The sequence below is a fragment of the Anas acuta genome, chromosome 31, assembly GCF_963932015.1.
Source record: "Anas acuta chromosome 31, bAnaAcu1.1, whole genome shotgun sequence".
Classification (NCBI taxonomy): Eukaryota; Metazoa; Chordata; class Aves; order Anseriformes; family Anatidae; genus Anas; species Anas acuta.
In genome coordinates, this window is record NC_089009.1 from 1,226,152 (window position 1) to 1,242,296 (window position 16,145).

Sequence of the window (16,145 nt, forward strand, 5' to 3'; positions counted from 1 at the left end):
TATTTTTGCTGCTGATCCCCTCCCGTGCACCCAAACCCGCCCAAAACAGAGGATGGAGAGGGCTATAGGGTGATCAGCCAGCCCTCCCCAAATCCACCCCTCACCCCATTCTCCCTCCGTGTGCCCCCTCTCCCCACTTCACCCCCCTCAGTTCCATCCTAACCCCCCCATAAACACACCAGGGTGTCCTGGACCCCCTCCCCAGCTCCCAAACATCCCCTTTACACCCCCTTCCAGAGGATGGGGGACCCCACCCCAGCTCCGGAGCATCCCAAAAAGCAGGGGGTGGCTCTGTCCCCCACCCCCAACCCCAAATTCTGCCCCCATCTCAGGAGCTGGGGGGCGGCAGGGACGCCCAAGGCTCTTGGGGGGCCGCGGCATCGCTTTGTAGGGCGTCCCCCTCCCCGGGTCTCCACGCCACGCTGGGGGGCACGAGAGCTTTGGCAGCCCAGCCTTTAGGGGCCGTGGAGGAGAAAGAGGAGGACGAGGAGGATGAGGAGGAGGAAGGCACTGGGTGCTGCTGGAAAACGGAGCCGGTCTCCTCCGCCCAGAGCTCGGGGGGCGTCGGCGTGCCCCCCGGCTTCTCTCCATCCCACCAGGAGGGCGGCAGCAAGGAGAGCCCGCTGCCGGCGGCGGCGACGTGCAGTCGTTGGTGAGCCGCCAGGGCGGCGGCGAGGCCGAAGGTTTTGCCGCACTGGGGGCAGCCGTGGCGCTTTTCGGGCCCCCCCCCCATGCCGTGAGCCCGCTGGTGCCGGTTGCGGTGCGAGCTGCGGCCGAAGCGTTTGCCGCAGTGGGCGCAGGAAAAAGGCTTCTCACCGGTGTGGGTGAGCCGGTGCCGGTCGAAGTGGGAGCTCCAGGCGAAACCCTTGCCGCAGACGCCGCACTGGTAGGGTTTTTCGCCGCGGTGGAGCCGCCGGTGCCTCTCCAAGCTCAGCGGGGTGCTAAACCCTTTGCCGCACTCGGGACAAGCGTGGGGCCGGCCCGCTTGGGCGACGTGGGTGCGGCGGTGGGCAAGCAAAGTGGAGCTGACGGCGAAGCTCTTGCCGCAGTCGCCGCAGCGGTAGGGCCGCTCGCCCGTGTGCACCCGCCGGTGCCGCTCCAGGTGGGAGCTGACGGCGAAAGCTCGCCCGCATTCCCCGCAGCGGAAGGGTTTCTCCCCGGTGTGGATGCGCCGGTGGCGCTCCAGGTGCGAGACCCAGCCGAAACTCTTCCCGCAAGCCCCGCACGGGTAGGGTTTTCCCCCGGTGCCGCTTTCCTCGGTGCATCTTTTGGCAACGGGTTGCTGCCGGGCGTGGGTGCGCCGGTGTTTGGCCAGGGCAGAGCCCCAACGGAAGCAGCGTTGGCAATCGGGGCAGGGGTAGGGCCGCTCGCCCGTGTGGACGCGCTGGTGTTTGAGGAGGTTGGAGCTGTGGCCGAAGCTTTTGCCGCACTGCTCGCAGCGGTAGGGCCGCGGGGGGCTGCTGAGGGGGTCGTCCCCCACCGGTGATGTCTGGGTGCCCTTGTGCTTGAAGCGCTGCGGGTCCGTCTGGTGGTTGAGGCGCTTGCCGCAGTCGGCGCATTTCTGGGGGGGCGGCGGCGGGGGTTCCTCCTCCTCCTCTTCCTCACCCTCCTCCTCCTCCTCCTCGGAGGCGGCGGCGGCGTGGGTGCGCATGTGGCGGTCGAGGTGGGAGCTCCAAGCGAAGGCTCGCCCGCACTGGGCGCACTGGAAGGGCTTCTCCCCAGTGTGGATGCGCCGGTGGCGCTCGAGGTGGGAGCTCCAGGCGAAGGCTTTGCCGCACACCCCGCACTCGTAGGGTTTCCCCCCCAAGTGGCTCTTCTGGTGCCGGTCGAGAGCCCCCGGGTCGGCGAAGCTGCGGCCGCACTGGGGGCAGCGGTTGGGTTTTTGGCCGCCGGGAGCGTGGGTGCGCTGGTGGGTGAGGAGCGAGGAGCTGACGCTGAAGCGGCGGCCGCAATCGGGGCAGGCGTAGGGCCGCTCGCCCGTGTGGACCCGCTGGTGGATGGTGAGGTCGGAGCGTTGGATGAAGCCCTTGCCGCAGTCGGGGCACTCGTGGGGCCGGTCGCCGCTGTGGATTTTTTGGTGTTTCACCAGGGCCGATTTGTGGCTGAAGCTCTTGCCGCACTCGCCGCACGTGGTGCCGGGCTGGGGGGCTCGCTGCGGCGGGGCTTCCCCGCTCCTGCCCGCCTTCACCTCGGCGGGGCTCGAGGGATGCTCCTCGCCCGTGGGTTTTGAGGCTTCGGGCTCTTTCTCGGCAGTTTCTTCTCGGGGGGGTTCCTGCTCCGCTCGTGCTCCGTCCTCTGTGGGGCACAGGGAAAAAAAAAGAGACGCGACCCAGGCAGATTTTGTCTCTGCCGGGGCTGGGGAGATGAAACGGAGGGCAGGGGGGGATTCCTCCTCGTTTTATTTCACGTTTTCCTCCAGGAAAATGTGAAATTTCACGTTTATTTCACGTTTTATTTCACGTTTTCCTCCAGCTTCACCTCTAGGGGAAGGATCCCCATGGGAGCCGATCCCCATCCCACCCCCCTGCCACCAGCACAAACGCAGTAATTAAATCACCATCACCTCCACCGCATCCCCATTTCTCTCTGGGCCACCCCAAAATTCCCCTCAGCTGACTGCAGAGGGGCTTTGGCATTTCCATTTCGGCCAGGACATCCCCCTGGCATTGCACTCTGGCCATCCCAGCATCTTTTTCAATTTCGGGGAGGTGTCCACAGGTGGGGGAAAGCCACCAGCAGGAGTCAACCCCATTTTTTTTTGTGCCACGACCACGGCGCAATGCGGGGGCTCACCTCCAGCCGGGGCGTCCTTGGGGACGTGGAGATCCAGGGCTGTTGGTTCATCCTCATGGGCCAGGCGGGACAGCAGGTCGGGCTTAGAAACGGGGAATTCTGGAAAAAAAAAAGGAGAAACATGGATCAGCAGCCCTCCTCAGGAGCCCCCCAGCCCCTTGCATGAAGATGAGAGGGTCCAGTGACCCAAATCCTGTCCCCATATTCGGATATTTGGCCCATCCCCGAATTTTCTCCATTATTTTGGGGTCTCCTCACCCAGCGCCATCAGCGTCTCGTAGCTCTCCTGCATCACGTCGCGATACAGCGCTCGCTGTCGCGGGTCCAGCAGCACGTAGGGCTCCATGGCCGGCCTCGCGAGCCCCCACCCTACAATAAGGACGTGACACCCCCATCAGCAACAACCCAACCCCAAGGATTTTCATGCAAAACCCCCCGTTTTATTAACCTGTGGATTCTCTGCTGGTTGATAGAAAGGCTGAGCCCTCACCGCATCACAAAACTGGGGGCTGATAAGCCTCTATCCCTTAATCCACCGCTTATTTTCCCAAATCTTCCAGCATAATTCTCAAAAAAAAAAAATAATAAACCCCATATTTCATTAATATTCCATATTTCAGTAACCTGCAGACAACACCCTCACCCTAAAACAAACCGATACATCACGGATAGCATCACTTATCACCAGAAATTCATTTTTTTTACTGCACGAGCAGACTCTACGCTCAATAACTCAGCCAAATACTTTTTTTTTTTATTTTTTTATTTTTAATATAGATGCAGGTATTTTTCCAAGGATTGCAGACAATTAGGTTAGAAGCACTTAAATCTGAGTGGCTGAATTACTGGATGCAAGAGTTTGCTTTCTAGTAGGTGGAACAGGTCCAAGCCATGCTCCGTGCACACTTTCCAGTGCAAACACTTTCACAGCAGCTTTTGGGTGATTTTTCACTTAAATCATATCAAAGCTAATTCCTATTGTACCAAATCCTGAAATCCTGAGTGCTCCTCCTCAGGTCCCTTCACCTTCATCAAGATTCCTGTCCCAAACTTTTCATTTTTGCCCCCCCAAAACACACAGCAATTGCTCCCCACCCCTGCAAAAAGGATGAATTACAGATATTTCTCTACCATGCCCTGAGGAGCCACAAATTTTGGGTACTCAGCACCATTTCTAACAATTCTGGGGGGAAAATGTGACTTTTCCCAAGTAGAGGAACCAGGTTTGGCGCTCTCTGCTGCAAAATCATTTAAAAAACCAAATTGCTCCCACTCCTCCCTCCTTTTGCTCATCCTCCTCTGCGAGGAGCATTTCGGATCCCGCTTTATTTCTATTTTCCAGCAGAGGATGGAGAAGGGAGGACTGACGGGGGGACAGAAAGAAAGGTTTGGGGCAGGCTGTACCCGACTTACTGATGTCAGGAATAAAAGGGCGATTTCAGGCGCACACCGCGGATCCCTCCTACATTTTTTTTTTTTCCCTGGCAGCTCATCCTGCTTCATTTTATTTTCCCGGGTGGTTTTTCCATCCTGCTAAAAAAAAAATAAAACAAAAGGGGATGGGGGGGTCAGCACTTTCAGCACTCAAAGGCACCCGAACGAGACACGAAATGAATCCCACCCCGTGCTAACAAAACAAGGGGGAAGGACGGAGGGACGCCAGCACCTCCAGAAAGACAATGGGAAGAGCTTTTTTTTTTTCTTTTTTTTTCTTTTTTTTTTTTTTTAACAAGGATGGAGAGCATCTGGCGGGCTGAGTTGAGTGTGCGGGTGGCGAGGTGGATGGGCTGGGAGGGGAGAAGAAAGGAAGGACGGAGGGGAGAAGGAAAGGGGGATGGAAAAGGAGCCATTTTACGCTCCCTATCCGCATCCAAAGACCAAGCCTCCCCGTTACCTGTGGTCTCCGGCTCGGGAGGTGCTGGCGACAAAACCTGGAGGTGCCCCACTCTCTGCCCCCCACCCTGCCTTGAAAAAAAATCCCTCTTCTCCCCCCAAAACACAGCACAGAGGGGCAGGGGGCTGGGTGTCCCTCCCTGGGGTGCAAGGGCCACAGGGAGCGGTGGCCGCAAGCCCAGCCCCTCTGATATCCTGGGCAATAAGAGAGTTAAAAAAAAAAAAGGGGGAAGGAAGGAAGGAAGGAATTAAAAAAAAAAAAGAGAGAGAGAGAGAAGGGTAAAGAGCTCTGCACAATTGCCAGGGCCCTCTGGTGGCTGTATCTATGGCACGGGCGGAAATAGAAATTTTAAAAAATCCTTTGGGAGAAAATAAAAAAAAAAAAAGAGCAAAATAAATAATAATAAAAAAATCACGTGGATACACGGTTTCCCTTGCAAAACCTCCCCAAAATAACAACACATCTGGAAGCACAATGTCACCAGCAAAATCAGAGCAGTTCTTTGGCTGGCAGCAACTTTCACCCCCACAATGTGGCCAGCATGGTTTGAGGAGAAACATTGAGGTGTTCTTCCCAAAATTATAGAAAATATGACAATTTTGGGGTCCCACAGTGACATTTCCTCGTGGATGGCTGTGGTTCACAGCGGAGCTCCTCACTGCAGGCCTCTGCCAGCTCAAAGCAGGACCCCCTGAATTTATGGATGATAAATCTGTTAGGGACCACTTTGAGGGCAAATATCCTAAATTTGGAAATGGGGGGAGGTATTGTGGGACATTTGAGCAAGTCTGGAGTGAGGGAACGGGGCAGCAGCTGTCCCAATTCTTTCCAAGGGCTGTTTCTGCAGAGAAAGGGGGGGATCTGTCAATGGGGACAGCTGCATGCATGTCCTGCTGGCAAGGAGCACAGTTCTGATGTGTTTAAGAGCTTTGTGAGTATTTAGGGGCTCACAGAAGCTGCAAAATGGCCCTATACGTGTGGTTTTGTTTGTTTTTTTGTTTGTTTGTTTTGGGGGGTGCATCCTCAAAGGACCCATCACCGTGGCAATGGCTGCCCTCACCCAAGATGAACACCAAGGTCTCATTCCCCCGCCCCAGGTTGGCCATCTTGAGCAAGGCTTTCCTCAAACAAAAAGGGAGGAAGCAGCCATCTCGCCCTACTCGCCCCGACGGCCCTTTAGTGAGGGGGGCGGGGGGCGCAGCCATCTTCTCCTCTTGCCCTGCCTGAGGGCAAGGCGGCCATTTTGAAGGAGGGCACGCGGCCGCCATTTTGGAAGCGGGCACGGCGCCGCCATTTTGGAAGCGGGCACCTCCTCCCTGAGGAGATCCCAGCACGCAGGCCCCAAATTTGCAGTTTTTCACCCCAAATTCTAGCCCACCCCGTCCAAACCACCGCCAGCAAGTAGCCTCTCCCACACCTACTTCCTCCTCAGAGCAAATTTCACCAGAGACAGTGAGGAAAATGTAAAGAAAGGCAGGGAAATCCTGGTATTAAATCCTCCATCTGTCTCATGCTTCTCCAACTTCTACTTTGAAATTTTTAATAATTTGCACAGGAAACCTGGCTGCTGGGTGACAGGAGTGCAAACCCAGTGTCAAATTTCCCTAAAATGCTTATTTTTGAGGTGAAACAGGACACCTGTGACCCAGCGTGGCTCCAACCGCTCCTCGCTGGACATGGTGTCTCCTCTTGTTAGAAATAAAAGCTGGTTTAAAAATGACAAAAAGCCAAGGCAGGACATGCAAATGGCTTATGGTATTAAGGCTTAATTACATCTGAGAAGATGCGTTTGAAATTAAATGTCACCGGGGTGGTTGGGGCAGGTTTCAAGCACCCACCTCAATACCCCGGGATGCTTTTCTGCGCCATAGGCACCCCAAAACCGGGACCTCGCTGGCGTCAGAGCCAATTAACCTCCTTTAATTTTCCATCCCCAAAAACGTGCTTTCCCTCCGGCACTTCCTGTGGTGCCAGCCGAGGGGAAAAATCAAGAAAAATGGAAGAATGTGACGGCAGAAGAGGGGGACAGCTCCGGCCTCACGTGCCCTGTGGTGACACTGTCGGCAAAGAACCCCAAACATTAAGAATAATTTAAAAATAGCAGATTGCCAGCATCCAGCCCAAAAAAGTCACTTTGTAGTTGGAAGTTGAGACAGGGAGACGATGATTGTGATTATTAATGCGTGACTTAATAGCAGCTGTTTCGCAGGGGCGGGTTAAGATGCGGATCAACGTGCATTTGAGGCGTGTTTTCAGGGAGTGAACGGAGCATTTTGGGATTGTGGAGCTTTGGGATTGTTGCAGCATTATGCAACACTATAAACACCAAGATGTGTGTGTGTGCACGTCTCCTATAGATCCTATAGGCACTAAGGCACACCCCCTCAGCACCCTATAGGGACAGAGGCATTCCCCTTCCCCCATACCATATAGGATCCCCCCAGCACCCGATAAGAAGCCATGCACACCCACCCCCCAGCATCTTAGTGTCTATAGGGTGCTCTGTGTTTGTGTGCAGGGCTTCTATAGACCCTATAGACATTAAGGTGCTGTGTGTGTGCATGGATTCTGTAGACCCTATAGACATTAAGGTGCTTGGGGGGGGGGATGTGCAGGGCTTTTATAGACCCTATAGACATTAAAGTGCTGGGGGGGGGGGATGTGCAGGGCTCCTATAGACCCTATAGACACTGAGGTGCTGGGTGGGGGGGATGTGCAGGGCTCCTATAGACCCTATAGGCACTAAGGTGCTGGGTAGGGGGATGTGTAGGGCTTTTATAGACCCTATAGACATTAAAGTGCTGGGGGGGGGGGCGGTGTGCAGGGCTCCTATAGACCCTATAGACATTAAAGTGCTGGGTGGGGGGGATGTGCAGGGCTTCTATAGACCCTATAGACACTGAGGTGCTGGGGGGGGGATGTGCATGGATTCTATAGACCCTATAGACATTAAGGTGCTTGGGAGGGATGTGCAGGGCTCCTATAGACCCTATAGGCACTAAGGTGCTTGGGGGGGATATGCATGGCTCCTATAGACCCTATAGGCACTAAGGTGCTGGGTAGGGGGATGTGCAGGGCTTTTATAGACCCTATAGGCACTAAGGTGCTGGGGGGGGGATGTGCAGGGCTTCTATAGACCCTATAGGCACTAAGGTGCTGGGTAGGGGGATGTGCATGGATTCTATAGACCCTATAGACATTAAAGTGCCGGGGGGGGGGGATGTGCAGGGCTCCTATAGACCCTATAGACACTGAGGTGCTGGGGGGGGGATGTGCATGGCTCCTATAGCCCCTATAGGCACTAAGGTTCTGTGTGTTTGCATGGATTCTATAGATCCTATGGTGCTTGGGGGGGGTATGCATGGCTCCTATAGCCCCTATAGGCACTAAGTCACCCCCCCCAGCACCCTATAGGGTCAGAGGCACGCTCCCCCCTCCCACCACCCTACAAAGCCCCAGCACCCTTTAAACAACCCCAAATCTTTCCCAAATTCCCTTCCATAGGGGGTCCTCCCCCCCCCCCAACCCTATAGACACCAAACCCCGCCCCCCAAGGCCCCGCCCCCCTCTACCCCTCTAAGCCCCGCCCCCTTTCCCTCTCCGCGCATGTGCACTCCCCCCTCCCGCCCGCTCCCCCCGCGCACCGCGCATGCGCGGCCCCGCCCCCTCGCCGCACGCATGCGCGGCCCCGCCCCCTCCGCCCGCCAGTCGGGGCGGCGGCGCGGAGGGGTGCGGAGCTCGGGAGCGCTGCGCTGCTCGTGGCGGTGATCGAGGAGGCCGGGGGGGGGAAGGGGGAAAAAAAGGGGGAAGGTTCCGACATGGAGGCGCCGCCCGCTCCCCCCGCCGTGCCGCCGGCTCCCTGCAGCGCCGCCCGCAGCCTGCAGGACGAGCTGACGTGCCCGGTGTGCCTGGAGTACTTCACCGACCCGGTGCTGGTGGCCGAGTGCGGCCACAACTTCTGCCGGGCCTGCGTCACCCAGTGCTGGGAGGACTCGGCGCGGCGCCTCTGCTGCCCGCAGTGCCGGGAACCGGTGCCGCAGCGGCTTTTCCGCCCCAACCGCTCCCTCGGCAACATCGTCCACATCGTCCGCCAGCTGGGGCTGCCCCCCGGCCCCGCCGAGCCTCCTCCGGGGCCTCCGGCCCCATCTCCGCCTCTGCCCGCCGCCGCTCCGCCGGGTCCCCCAGGGCCTCCGCGGTGTCCCCGGCACGGGGAACCCTTGAGGCTTTTCTGCGTTCAGGACCGCCGGGCCGTCTGCGTGGTTTGCCACCTTTCCAGGGAGCACCGCACCCACACCGTGCTGCCCGCCGAGGAGGCGGCACACGCCGCCGAGGTGAGCCCCCCCCCCCCCCCCCCAAACGGGTTATGGGGTCGGGGGGCAGCCCCCCCGGGGGGTGTTTGGGGTCTTCTGGGGGTGAGGGTGCGGTGGGGGGCTCAGCAGAGGAGCCCCCCCCCCGCCTTACTTAATAAAAATAGGGTGTGGTGGGGACCCCATTTTTGGTGAATTTGGGTTTGTTACGGGTTGGGAAATACAATAAACCCCGTTTTTGGAGAATTTGGGGTTGTTATGGGTTGGGAAATACAATAAACCCCATTTTTGGAGAATTTGGGTTTGTTGAGGGTTGGGAAACACAATAAGGATCATTGTTTTTTGAAAGGGAAGCACCCCTGTTAAATGTGGGGGTGTAATATGGGCACCCCACGTGGAGCCGTGCACCCTAAATCCCGTGGGACCCCCTCTACGCACACAGCAGGGTGTAAAAGTGACCCCCCCCAGGTTTTAAACGCATTAAGAAGCTTTTATAGGGGATATGGAACCCCCAACTCACATCTCTATGGGGTGCAGTGCTCTGGGGCTGCCCCCCATGCTTAATGGGGTCCCCTACAGGGCTGTGGGGGCTTTTATGGGGACCCCTTTCTAAGGTAGGTGCTGCTCTACATGGTGGGGCAGGATATGGGGAGCAGTAGGGTCCCCAAACACCCCCCAGGATGGGGGAAATCTTGGGGGGAGGGCTGACCTCGTGCAGTAGGATCAGGTCAGGGGGAGCGTCCCCCATTCAAAATGGCGCTGGGTTTAACTGGGAGGATACTGGGAGGGACTGAGCTGTTGTGGGGCCGGCTGGTTTTGTCTCCCGTGCTAAATAACACTGAAATCAAGTGGCCTTTGTGCGGGGGTGAGTGTGCAAAATAACACCGGGCCACCCCAAATCCTCACCTGCCACGTCCCCGAGCAGAAATCCCCCCGGAGTAAGCATGCAGCTGGCCTCTTTGGGATGGGGATAGGGATTTTTTTCAGTTTTGAGCGTGATTTGGGGCAAAAAAATGCAGCAGGAATCCCGTAGGAGAAGCTTTTTTCCCCTGCAAATAAAAAAAAACAGCCCAGGGCGGTTGGGGGACGTGACGCAGGAGCCGGATCTCCACGGTGGAGAAAGGGACGCCCTCCTCCTTGCCCTGAGGGAGCTTTTTGGGGAGAATAACGAGGGATTTGGGAGCGGGCGAGCCGAATCTGAGCAGCCAGGCCTCGGTTTCTCGGTCGGGGAGGAGAAAAGCAAGATGCCGGCCGGGCAGCGGGCGCTCACTGCGCAGCAGCAGCTGGAGGAGGAGGAAGGGAGGGTGGCACCGGGGAGATCTTGCACCACCGAGCATTAAAACCACCCGTTAATTCTTCAATTCCCATTTTTATACTGGTTTTTCAGGCCAGATTGAGCACAGGAGCTTTTTAATTTTCACCGTTTTTTTTTTTTAGTGGGGAGCTGGAGCTTGAGCCGCCGTCGCTCACCCCAAATTTGGGATCTTGTCCTTTTTTAGCACGGCGGCATCTCCAGGCAGCTCCGCCGTCGAGCGCTGCCCTGTTTTTTTGCCTCGTTAATCTGCCTTTGTGCTTTTTTTTTTTAAAAAAAAATGGTTTCCCATCAGGCGCAGCTTGCAGCCTGCGCCCTGTTTTTCTGCCCTTTCCTTTAATTTCACGCCTCGATCGTGCGTTTCCACGCGGTGCCAGGCAGCGAGCCCGCATTTGTACCCCCTCTCACCTCCCAGCTCGTAGCAAAACCCCTTTTTTAGGGTTTTCTTTCCCCGAAAAGCCCCGCCGGGGCGTCCTCCCTGCTGCTTTTTATTCGGCGTTGCTAGGAGCTGCTTCGTCGGGGGGTCAAGTGACTTCAACGAGGCCGGGCGCTGCGGTTTGCTTTGCAGTAAGCCGTTAACGAACTTAATTTGGTGGCCAGAACCGCCCCCCCCGAGACCCCGATGGGGCCGGGAGGTGAAAGCTGATCCCTGCAGAAGGGTTTTTTTCGTGGGTTAGTGGTTTGCCTTCACAGGGAGCTAAAAGCTGGTTTGTTTTCCCCCACCCCGTGCTCGTTTCTCTTTCTTTTTCCTGCTTTACCTGGCTGTGAGCTGCTCAAGCTGCTTTTTAGTTTTGTTTTTTTTTGGTATGCCCAAAATAAAAGGATAAGGTGAGAGAGGGAGGACGTGGTGCAGAGCTGGTTTCACCCCAATTTGGGTTAATGCTGTCTTTAGCTGCAAAAAAAAGTCATATTTGAGGAAATTTAGCCCCTTGTGGCAGCAGGACGGGAGGGAATTCCTTCCTATCTCTTTCCTCCGTGTTCCTAATTCCCCCCTAAATTCTCCTCAGATCTCTTCCTCCTTCCAGGAGGTGCCGCAGGAACATCTGAGCTCCCTGCGGAAAGGACGTGAAGAAGCCAAGGCCGAGAGGGAGAGGCAGAGCGAAGATTTGCTGGTGAGTGCCTGCGGGGGCGAGGCGAGGGACTTCCAAAAACCTTCCCCATTCCCCTCCGGGGGCCGCTTTTCTCACAAAATTTTCCCTCTCCTGGGGTTTTTAGAAGCAGACAGAAGTGGAGAGGCAGAAGATCGTGGCCGAGTGCAAGGAGCTGCGAGGTTTCCTGGAGGAGAAGGAGCAGCTCCTGCTGTCCCGCCTGGAGGAATTAGACAGAGACATCGTCAAGAGGAGAGATGAGAGCGTCTCCAGGCTCTCCGAGGAGATCGCCCAGCTCGATAAGTTGTTGGGGGAGCAGGGAGGAGAAAACGGCCCCGGGAACCAGTCCGGGCAGGTGAGAAACTTAAAACGCATCCTCCCAACCCAGAGGTTATGGTATAGCAGGGTGTAAAACCCCAAAAAGCTCTCCTCTGGCACCCTTGGGGTAAAAAACCCCGTAACAGAGACCGTGGGGTGCCGACGTGCTCTGCTGGGGAGCAGTTTGGGTTTGGGACCCTCAATTAACTCTGATTAATGCAGGGTTTTTCTGGCTTCCTGCAGAGCTGCTCTTCTTCTTCCCCCTCCCAAAACTCCCCGCAGCTGTGGGGATAAAATCGACCCTCAAAAATCTTTTTTCACACAGAATCACAGAATTTCTAGGTTGGTTTTGGCCCCTTTTGGGGCCAAGGACTAAAAAATATCAGAATAAATCTCCCAGATACCTGTTTCTCTCTTAATTCATCATCAATTCATCCTGAATCTTAATCTTGGCAGCTTGATGGCAATCGTGATTTTTTTCTTAATTTTTAAGATTTGTGGATTTGTGGATTCTCACCCTAAAAAGGAAAAGGGGGGTGAAAAACACAAATTTTGCCATTATTGTGAGTCCCTCTGCTCCCTGCCCTTGAAACAGCAACCGGGAGCTGACCCCTGAGCGAAGGGAATGATTTTGGGGTGGATTTTGGAGCTTGTGGGACTGACTGAGGCTTTTTTTCCTCTCTCCAGGTTGTCACCACGGCTGGAAGCAGGTGAGCGAACTGGGCCCTTGCTGGTTTAACTGGGAGGAGCCCTCTTTTTTTCCAGCGGGCTCCTAACGCTGCTTTTTTTCCTCCTCAGCTTTGAGAGCTGGATGTTTTGCAAGCCGGAGGCCGGCTTTGCCGAGCTGGAGAAGAAACTGAAGAGCTTCTCCCAGAAGAGCGCGGTGCTGAAAGAGGTCCTGCTGGAGTTCAAGGGTGAGCACTGGGGAAAAAAAACCTTTAAAAGCATTTCCCCTGTGCTTAATTTCTCTTAAGAGAACGAGGGCTGTGCTCTCGTTTGTTTCTCCCTTTGGGGGAGAGCTTTTATTGTTTGAGGAGCTTTTCCTTGAAAAGTCGAAGTTCTTTTTGCTTGAAAATCACATTTCCTTTGGGTTTCTGCTTGGAAAAGCTCGTTTTGGGTTCACAGAGTCGTGTTTAGTGGCTTCCCACAAGGCAGGGAGCAAGGACATCTACTTGTAGGTAGTCCCTGGGGATTCCCCATGCGTAAATGAACCGAAATTTCTTTCTTTTCCTGCAGAAAACCTTCGGTTTGAGTTGGAGAACGATACAGGTGAGCAGTTTGGCTTCTTTACGGGGCAGTCTGACCTTTATTTTTGCAGCTCTGACCTCAGTTTGAGCTTTTCAGGGGGAAAAATCTTTGAGGTGAGGCCTTTGAGAGGTCAGGAGAAGAAAAAACTCGCTGGTGCCTCCAAAAAAAGAGGCAAAAAAATGATCCAGCTGCTGGAAGAACCCAGGAGAGCCCCAAATTCCAAATTTTATTAGGAAACTGCAGGGTTAAGAGGAGCGTTGAGCTGCTCTGCTCTACCCCGAGCACGGAGACCTTTGGCACGGCTCGTGGGGGGTTGATTTTGCTCCGAGGTGGACTTTGAATCCTCGGCGTTTGGTTCAGGGGTGAAGCTGCAGTTTCCCTGCCTGGTTTTGTGGTAGCAGGGGAAGAAGAACCCAAATTGAGCACCCTCTGCTCCTCCCGGGCCTCTGGAGGGCAAGAGCAGCCCTTAAACCCGAGGATCTTTATTCTCCTTCCTCTCTGGCACGTGGCACTGACTAAAAACACCATTTTTGCCCCAAAATTTATATTTTGGGGACAGAAAGCCTTCAGGCTTGCAGGATGGCACACCCAAATTCTGTTTTAATTACCAAGAGGGGCCTGACTTTTGCTCCCATGTGGCTTTTTGGGCCTAAAACTCGTTGCTGGTGCCATCCCTGCTGCTGGCCTCGTCTGGTTGGGGCCAGAAATCCAAATTTAGGGTGGAAAGGGTTTTTTTTTTTCTCGCTGATCCTCACCTCCTCATCTCTTTCCAGGCGATCTCTCTCTGGATCCGGACACGGCCAACCCCTACCTGGTGCTGTCGGAGGACAAGAGGAGCGTGAGGCTCCGGAGTGCCCCCCAGGAGCTGCCCGCCAACCCCAAAAGATTCGATTATTCCTTCTGCGTGCTGGCGGCCGAGGGTTTCGTGGCTGGGAGGCATTACTGGGAGGTGGAGGTGGGCGACGGGGAGAGCTGGGTGCTGGGGGCTGCCCGCGAGTCGGTGCGGAGGAAGGAAAAAATCGACTTCGCGCCCGAGGAAGGGATTTGGGCGGTGGGGTTGAACTGGAAGGGGAAAAATTGGGATCAGTACCAGGCTTTCACCTCCCCGGAGACGCCCCTTTCCCTGTGCGAGAGGCCCAGGAAGATCGGGGTGTACCTGGACTACGAAGGCGGCTGGGTGGCGTTTTACAACGCCGATAACATGGCTCCCATCTTCACCTTCACCGCCGCTTTCACCGAAAAGATTTTCCCTTTCTTCTGGCTCTTCTATGTGGGCTCCTCGCTCTCCCTTTGCAATTGACCCGTCTGATTTCTTTCTTTTCCTTCCCTCCCTCCCCGAGGTGACCTGCAAGTAGTTCCCCGATCCCCTTCCCTTTTTTTTCCCCCCCCCCTCCTTGCTTTCAGACAAAAAGCCCCCAAAACTCGTTCGTGTTTTCCTAGTTCAGCTTTAGGGGGGGAGTTTCCTCTTTTTGTTTTTTTTTTTTTTTTTTTCTCGTTCTTGCATTTTAAAAAGAAAAAAACGTTTGGGTCGCTTTTACCCCGAAAAAGGTTTTCTGGGGGGCATCAACCGTTGAGGGTGGACAAACCCGGCTGCTTCAGGAGCCCCTCTCTGAGGTTATTTTCTCCTCTTTCCTCACGCTCCGGCCTGCCCTATAAGCAACCCTTTTCCCTTCTCGTTATTTTAAGCTGGCTGCCCCCGTGGCAAACAAGGGAGAAGAGCCCCGTTTGGGGTTTTCCTCGCTTTCCTGCCTTCAGCCCCGTAGCAAAGCCGCCTGCTTCGTGCACCCCAAAAAGCTCTCGAGGGCTAGAAAACCTGTGTGAGGAGGAAAGGTACCGTACCCAAACCCCGATTTCTGACACCGTTCCTCTGCAGGTCACCTTTTTAGCAGTTTTTTCCCCCTTTGTCCTCGCTTTTCCCTTCCTCGGGAAGGGGCCCAGCCTGTCTTTTGCTGCCACTAGAGAGCAAAAACCCCCCTGATCCTCTCCCCCTTCCCGTTGCTGAGGGTTTGTAGGGCCGAGGCAGGGCGAGCTGGGGGTGCTGGGTGCCACCCCAAAAGCTGGGAAGAGCCGTGGGCGTGCTGCCAACCCAATGCAGCCAGCTTTTGGGCTCAGTTTGGGGGATTTTGGCTGCGGTGTGGGGAAGGGGGGGGAAGGCTCGTTTTTTAGGTGTGACCTCGCGCGTGCTTACACCCTGCCCACCCTCGTGTGCCCCCCCCCTCGCGATGCTGTTACGTCTCTTTGCCCTGTTTACTCTGTTTAGTGGGGAAATAAAAGTTGCTGTGCAAAAGAAAAAAAAAAAAAAACACAAAAAAAAAACCAACCCAGCGCCTCCTTCCGTGGTTTTTGTGCCCAAAACATGGGATGGGAGGAAAAATTGCACGGGGGGATTTTTAGTGGGGTGTATGCAGCTCCTGGTGCAGGGGTTGAGTTAAATATTCAACATTATTGCCCAAAAGGGTAAATTTTAAAGGGGGGGGGGGCTTTTTTTTGGGGTCTCAAGCTGGGTTTTTGCAGCTGTGGGACTGGAAGAACCCTGCCATGGGGCTCAGCATCCCCCCCGTGGGAGAACAGAGGCCAAAGTGAGCCCTAATTGTGACAGATTTGGGTCTGGCTGCTTAAAATATTTCATCGAGCCCCTGGGGAGCGTCTCACCGCTGTAGGATGGATCCTGAAACCCCAAAAAAAGGAAGTTCCTGGAAGATTTCTGTTGTTTTTTGGGGACCCTGGCTGAATTTCTACAACCAGCCCCATTCCAGCAGCTCCTTTCCACATCAAAAATAGATAAATATGTGCCAAAAAAAACCTTAAATCCTTAAATACATCTTATTTCCCCCAATTTTCTTGGGCTGAGGGTCTTCTAGGATACATAAATACTGCAAATACTTTGGGGCTGGGGGGAAAAAGAGGGAAAAAAGTGCAAAAAAGGTACAGAGACCTGTGGTTTTCAAACCTTGTGGGATAAATTGGGTAGGGGAGAGCTTCCTGAAACCCTACAATTAACAACTTTTAATAGGGCCTACAAAAACATTGCCCCTAATTAGTGTTGGGGCCAAAACCCATACAATTTGGATCCCCTCCGGCGACCTTTGGCTTCCCAGCCCAACTCGCCCCTTTTATTACCCTAAATTGTGACGACCTTGGGTCTGGGAATAAAACCCTGTCCGTTTTTTGTGCCAAATCAGTAA

At 55.1% G+C, this 16,145-nt stretch overlaps 2 protein-coding genes across 4 annotated transcripts; one reads left to right on the forward strand and one right to left on the reverse strand.

The window, feature by feature from the left end:
* Positions 1-192: 192 nt before the first annotated feature.
* On the reverse strand, positions 193-4,953 carry LOC137846193 (zinc finger protein 665-like). Of its 2 annotated transcripts, none has more exons than XM_068663949.1 (5): positions 4,688-4,953; positions 4,207-4,323; positions 3,052-3,360; positions 2,794-2,892; positions 193-2,295 (listed from the first exon to the last, which is right to left on the reverse strand). In XM_068663949.1, exons 3-5 carry the CDS (start codon positions 3,137-3,139, stop codon positions 329-331), a joined length of 2,154 nt encoding a protein of 717 aa, XP_068520050.1. In that variant the 5' UTR covers positions 3,140-3,360; positions 4,207-4,323; positions 4,688-4,953; the 3' UTR covers positions 193-328. The 2 variants fall into 2 exon arrangements, with proteins under 2 accessions (XP_068520050.1, XP_068520049.1); XM_068663948.1 differs by having other exon boundaries at positions 4,207-4,326.
* A 3,431-nt stretch (positions 4,954-8,384) lies between these two features.
* Positions 8,385-14,460, forward strand: LOC137846217 (E3 ubiquitin-protein ligase TRIM7-like). Of its 2 annotated transcripts, none has more exons than XM_068664022.1 (7): positions 8,385-9,018; positions 11,332-11,418; positions 11,522-11,749; positions 12,400-12,422; positions 12,511-12,626; positions 12,949-12,981; positions 13,734-14,460. In XM_068664022.1, the coding sequence occupies exons 1-7, from the start codon at positions 8,506-8,508 to the stop codon at positions 14,258-14,260; spliced, it is 1,527 nt and encodes a 508-aa protein (XP_068520123.1). In that variant the 5' UTR covers positions 8,385-8,505; the 3' UTR covers positions 14,261-14,460. The 2 variants fall into 2 exon arrangements, with proteins under 2 accessions (XP_068520123.1, XP_068520122.1); XM_068664021.1 differs by having other exon boundaries at positions 8,386-9,018; positions 11,314-11,418.
* Positions 14,461-16,145: the final 1,685 nt, after the last annotated feature.

Bases quoted from the DNA above. Each gene is read 5' to 3' on its own strand.
- LOC137846217 (XM_068664021.1), top strand. From the start codon at position 8,506: ATGGAGGCGCCGCCCGCTCCCCCCGCCGTGCCGCCGGCTCCCTGCAGC. The intron at 9,019-11,313 runs GTGAGCCCCCCC...AATTCTCCTCAG, and splicing joins AGGCGGCACACGCCGCCGAG to ATCTCTTCCTCCTTCCAGGA. The intron at 12,982-13,733 runs GTGAGCAGTTTG...ATCTCTTTCCAG, and splicing joins TGAGTTGGAGAACGATACAG to GCGATCTCTCTCTGGATCCG.
- LOC137846193 (XM_068663949.1), bottom strand. From the start codon at position 3,139: ATGGAGCCCTACGTGCTGCTGGACCCGCGACAGCGAGCGCTGTATCGC. The intron at 2,893-3,051 runs GTGAGGAGACCC...TTTTTTTTCCAG, and splicing joins CGAGACGCTGATGGCGCTGG to AATTCCCCGTTTCTAAGCCC. The intron at 2,296-2,793 runs GTGAGCCCCCGC...TGTGCCCCACAG, and splicing joins CAAGGACGCCCCGGCTGGAG to AGGACGGAGCACGAGCGGAG.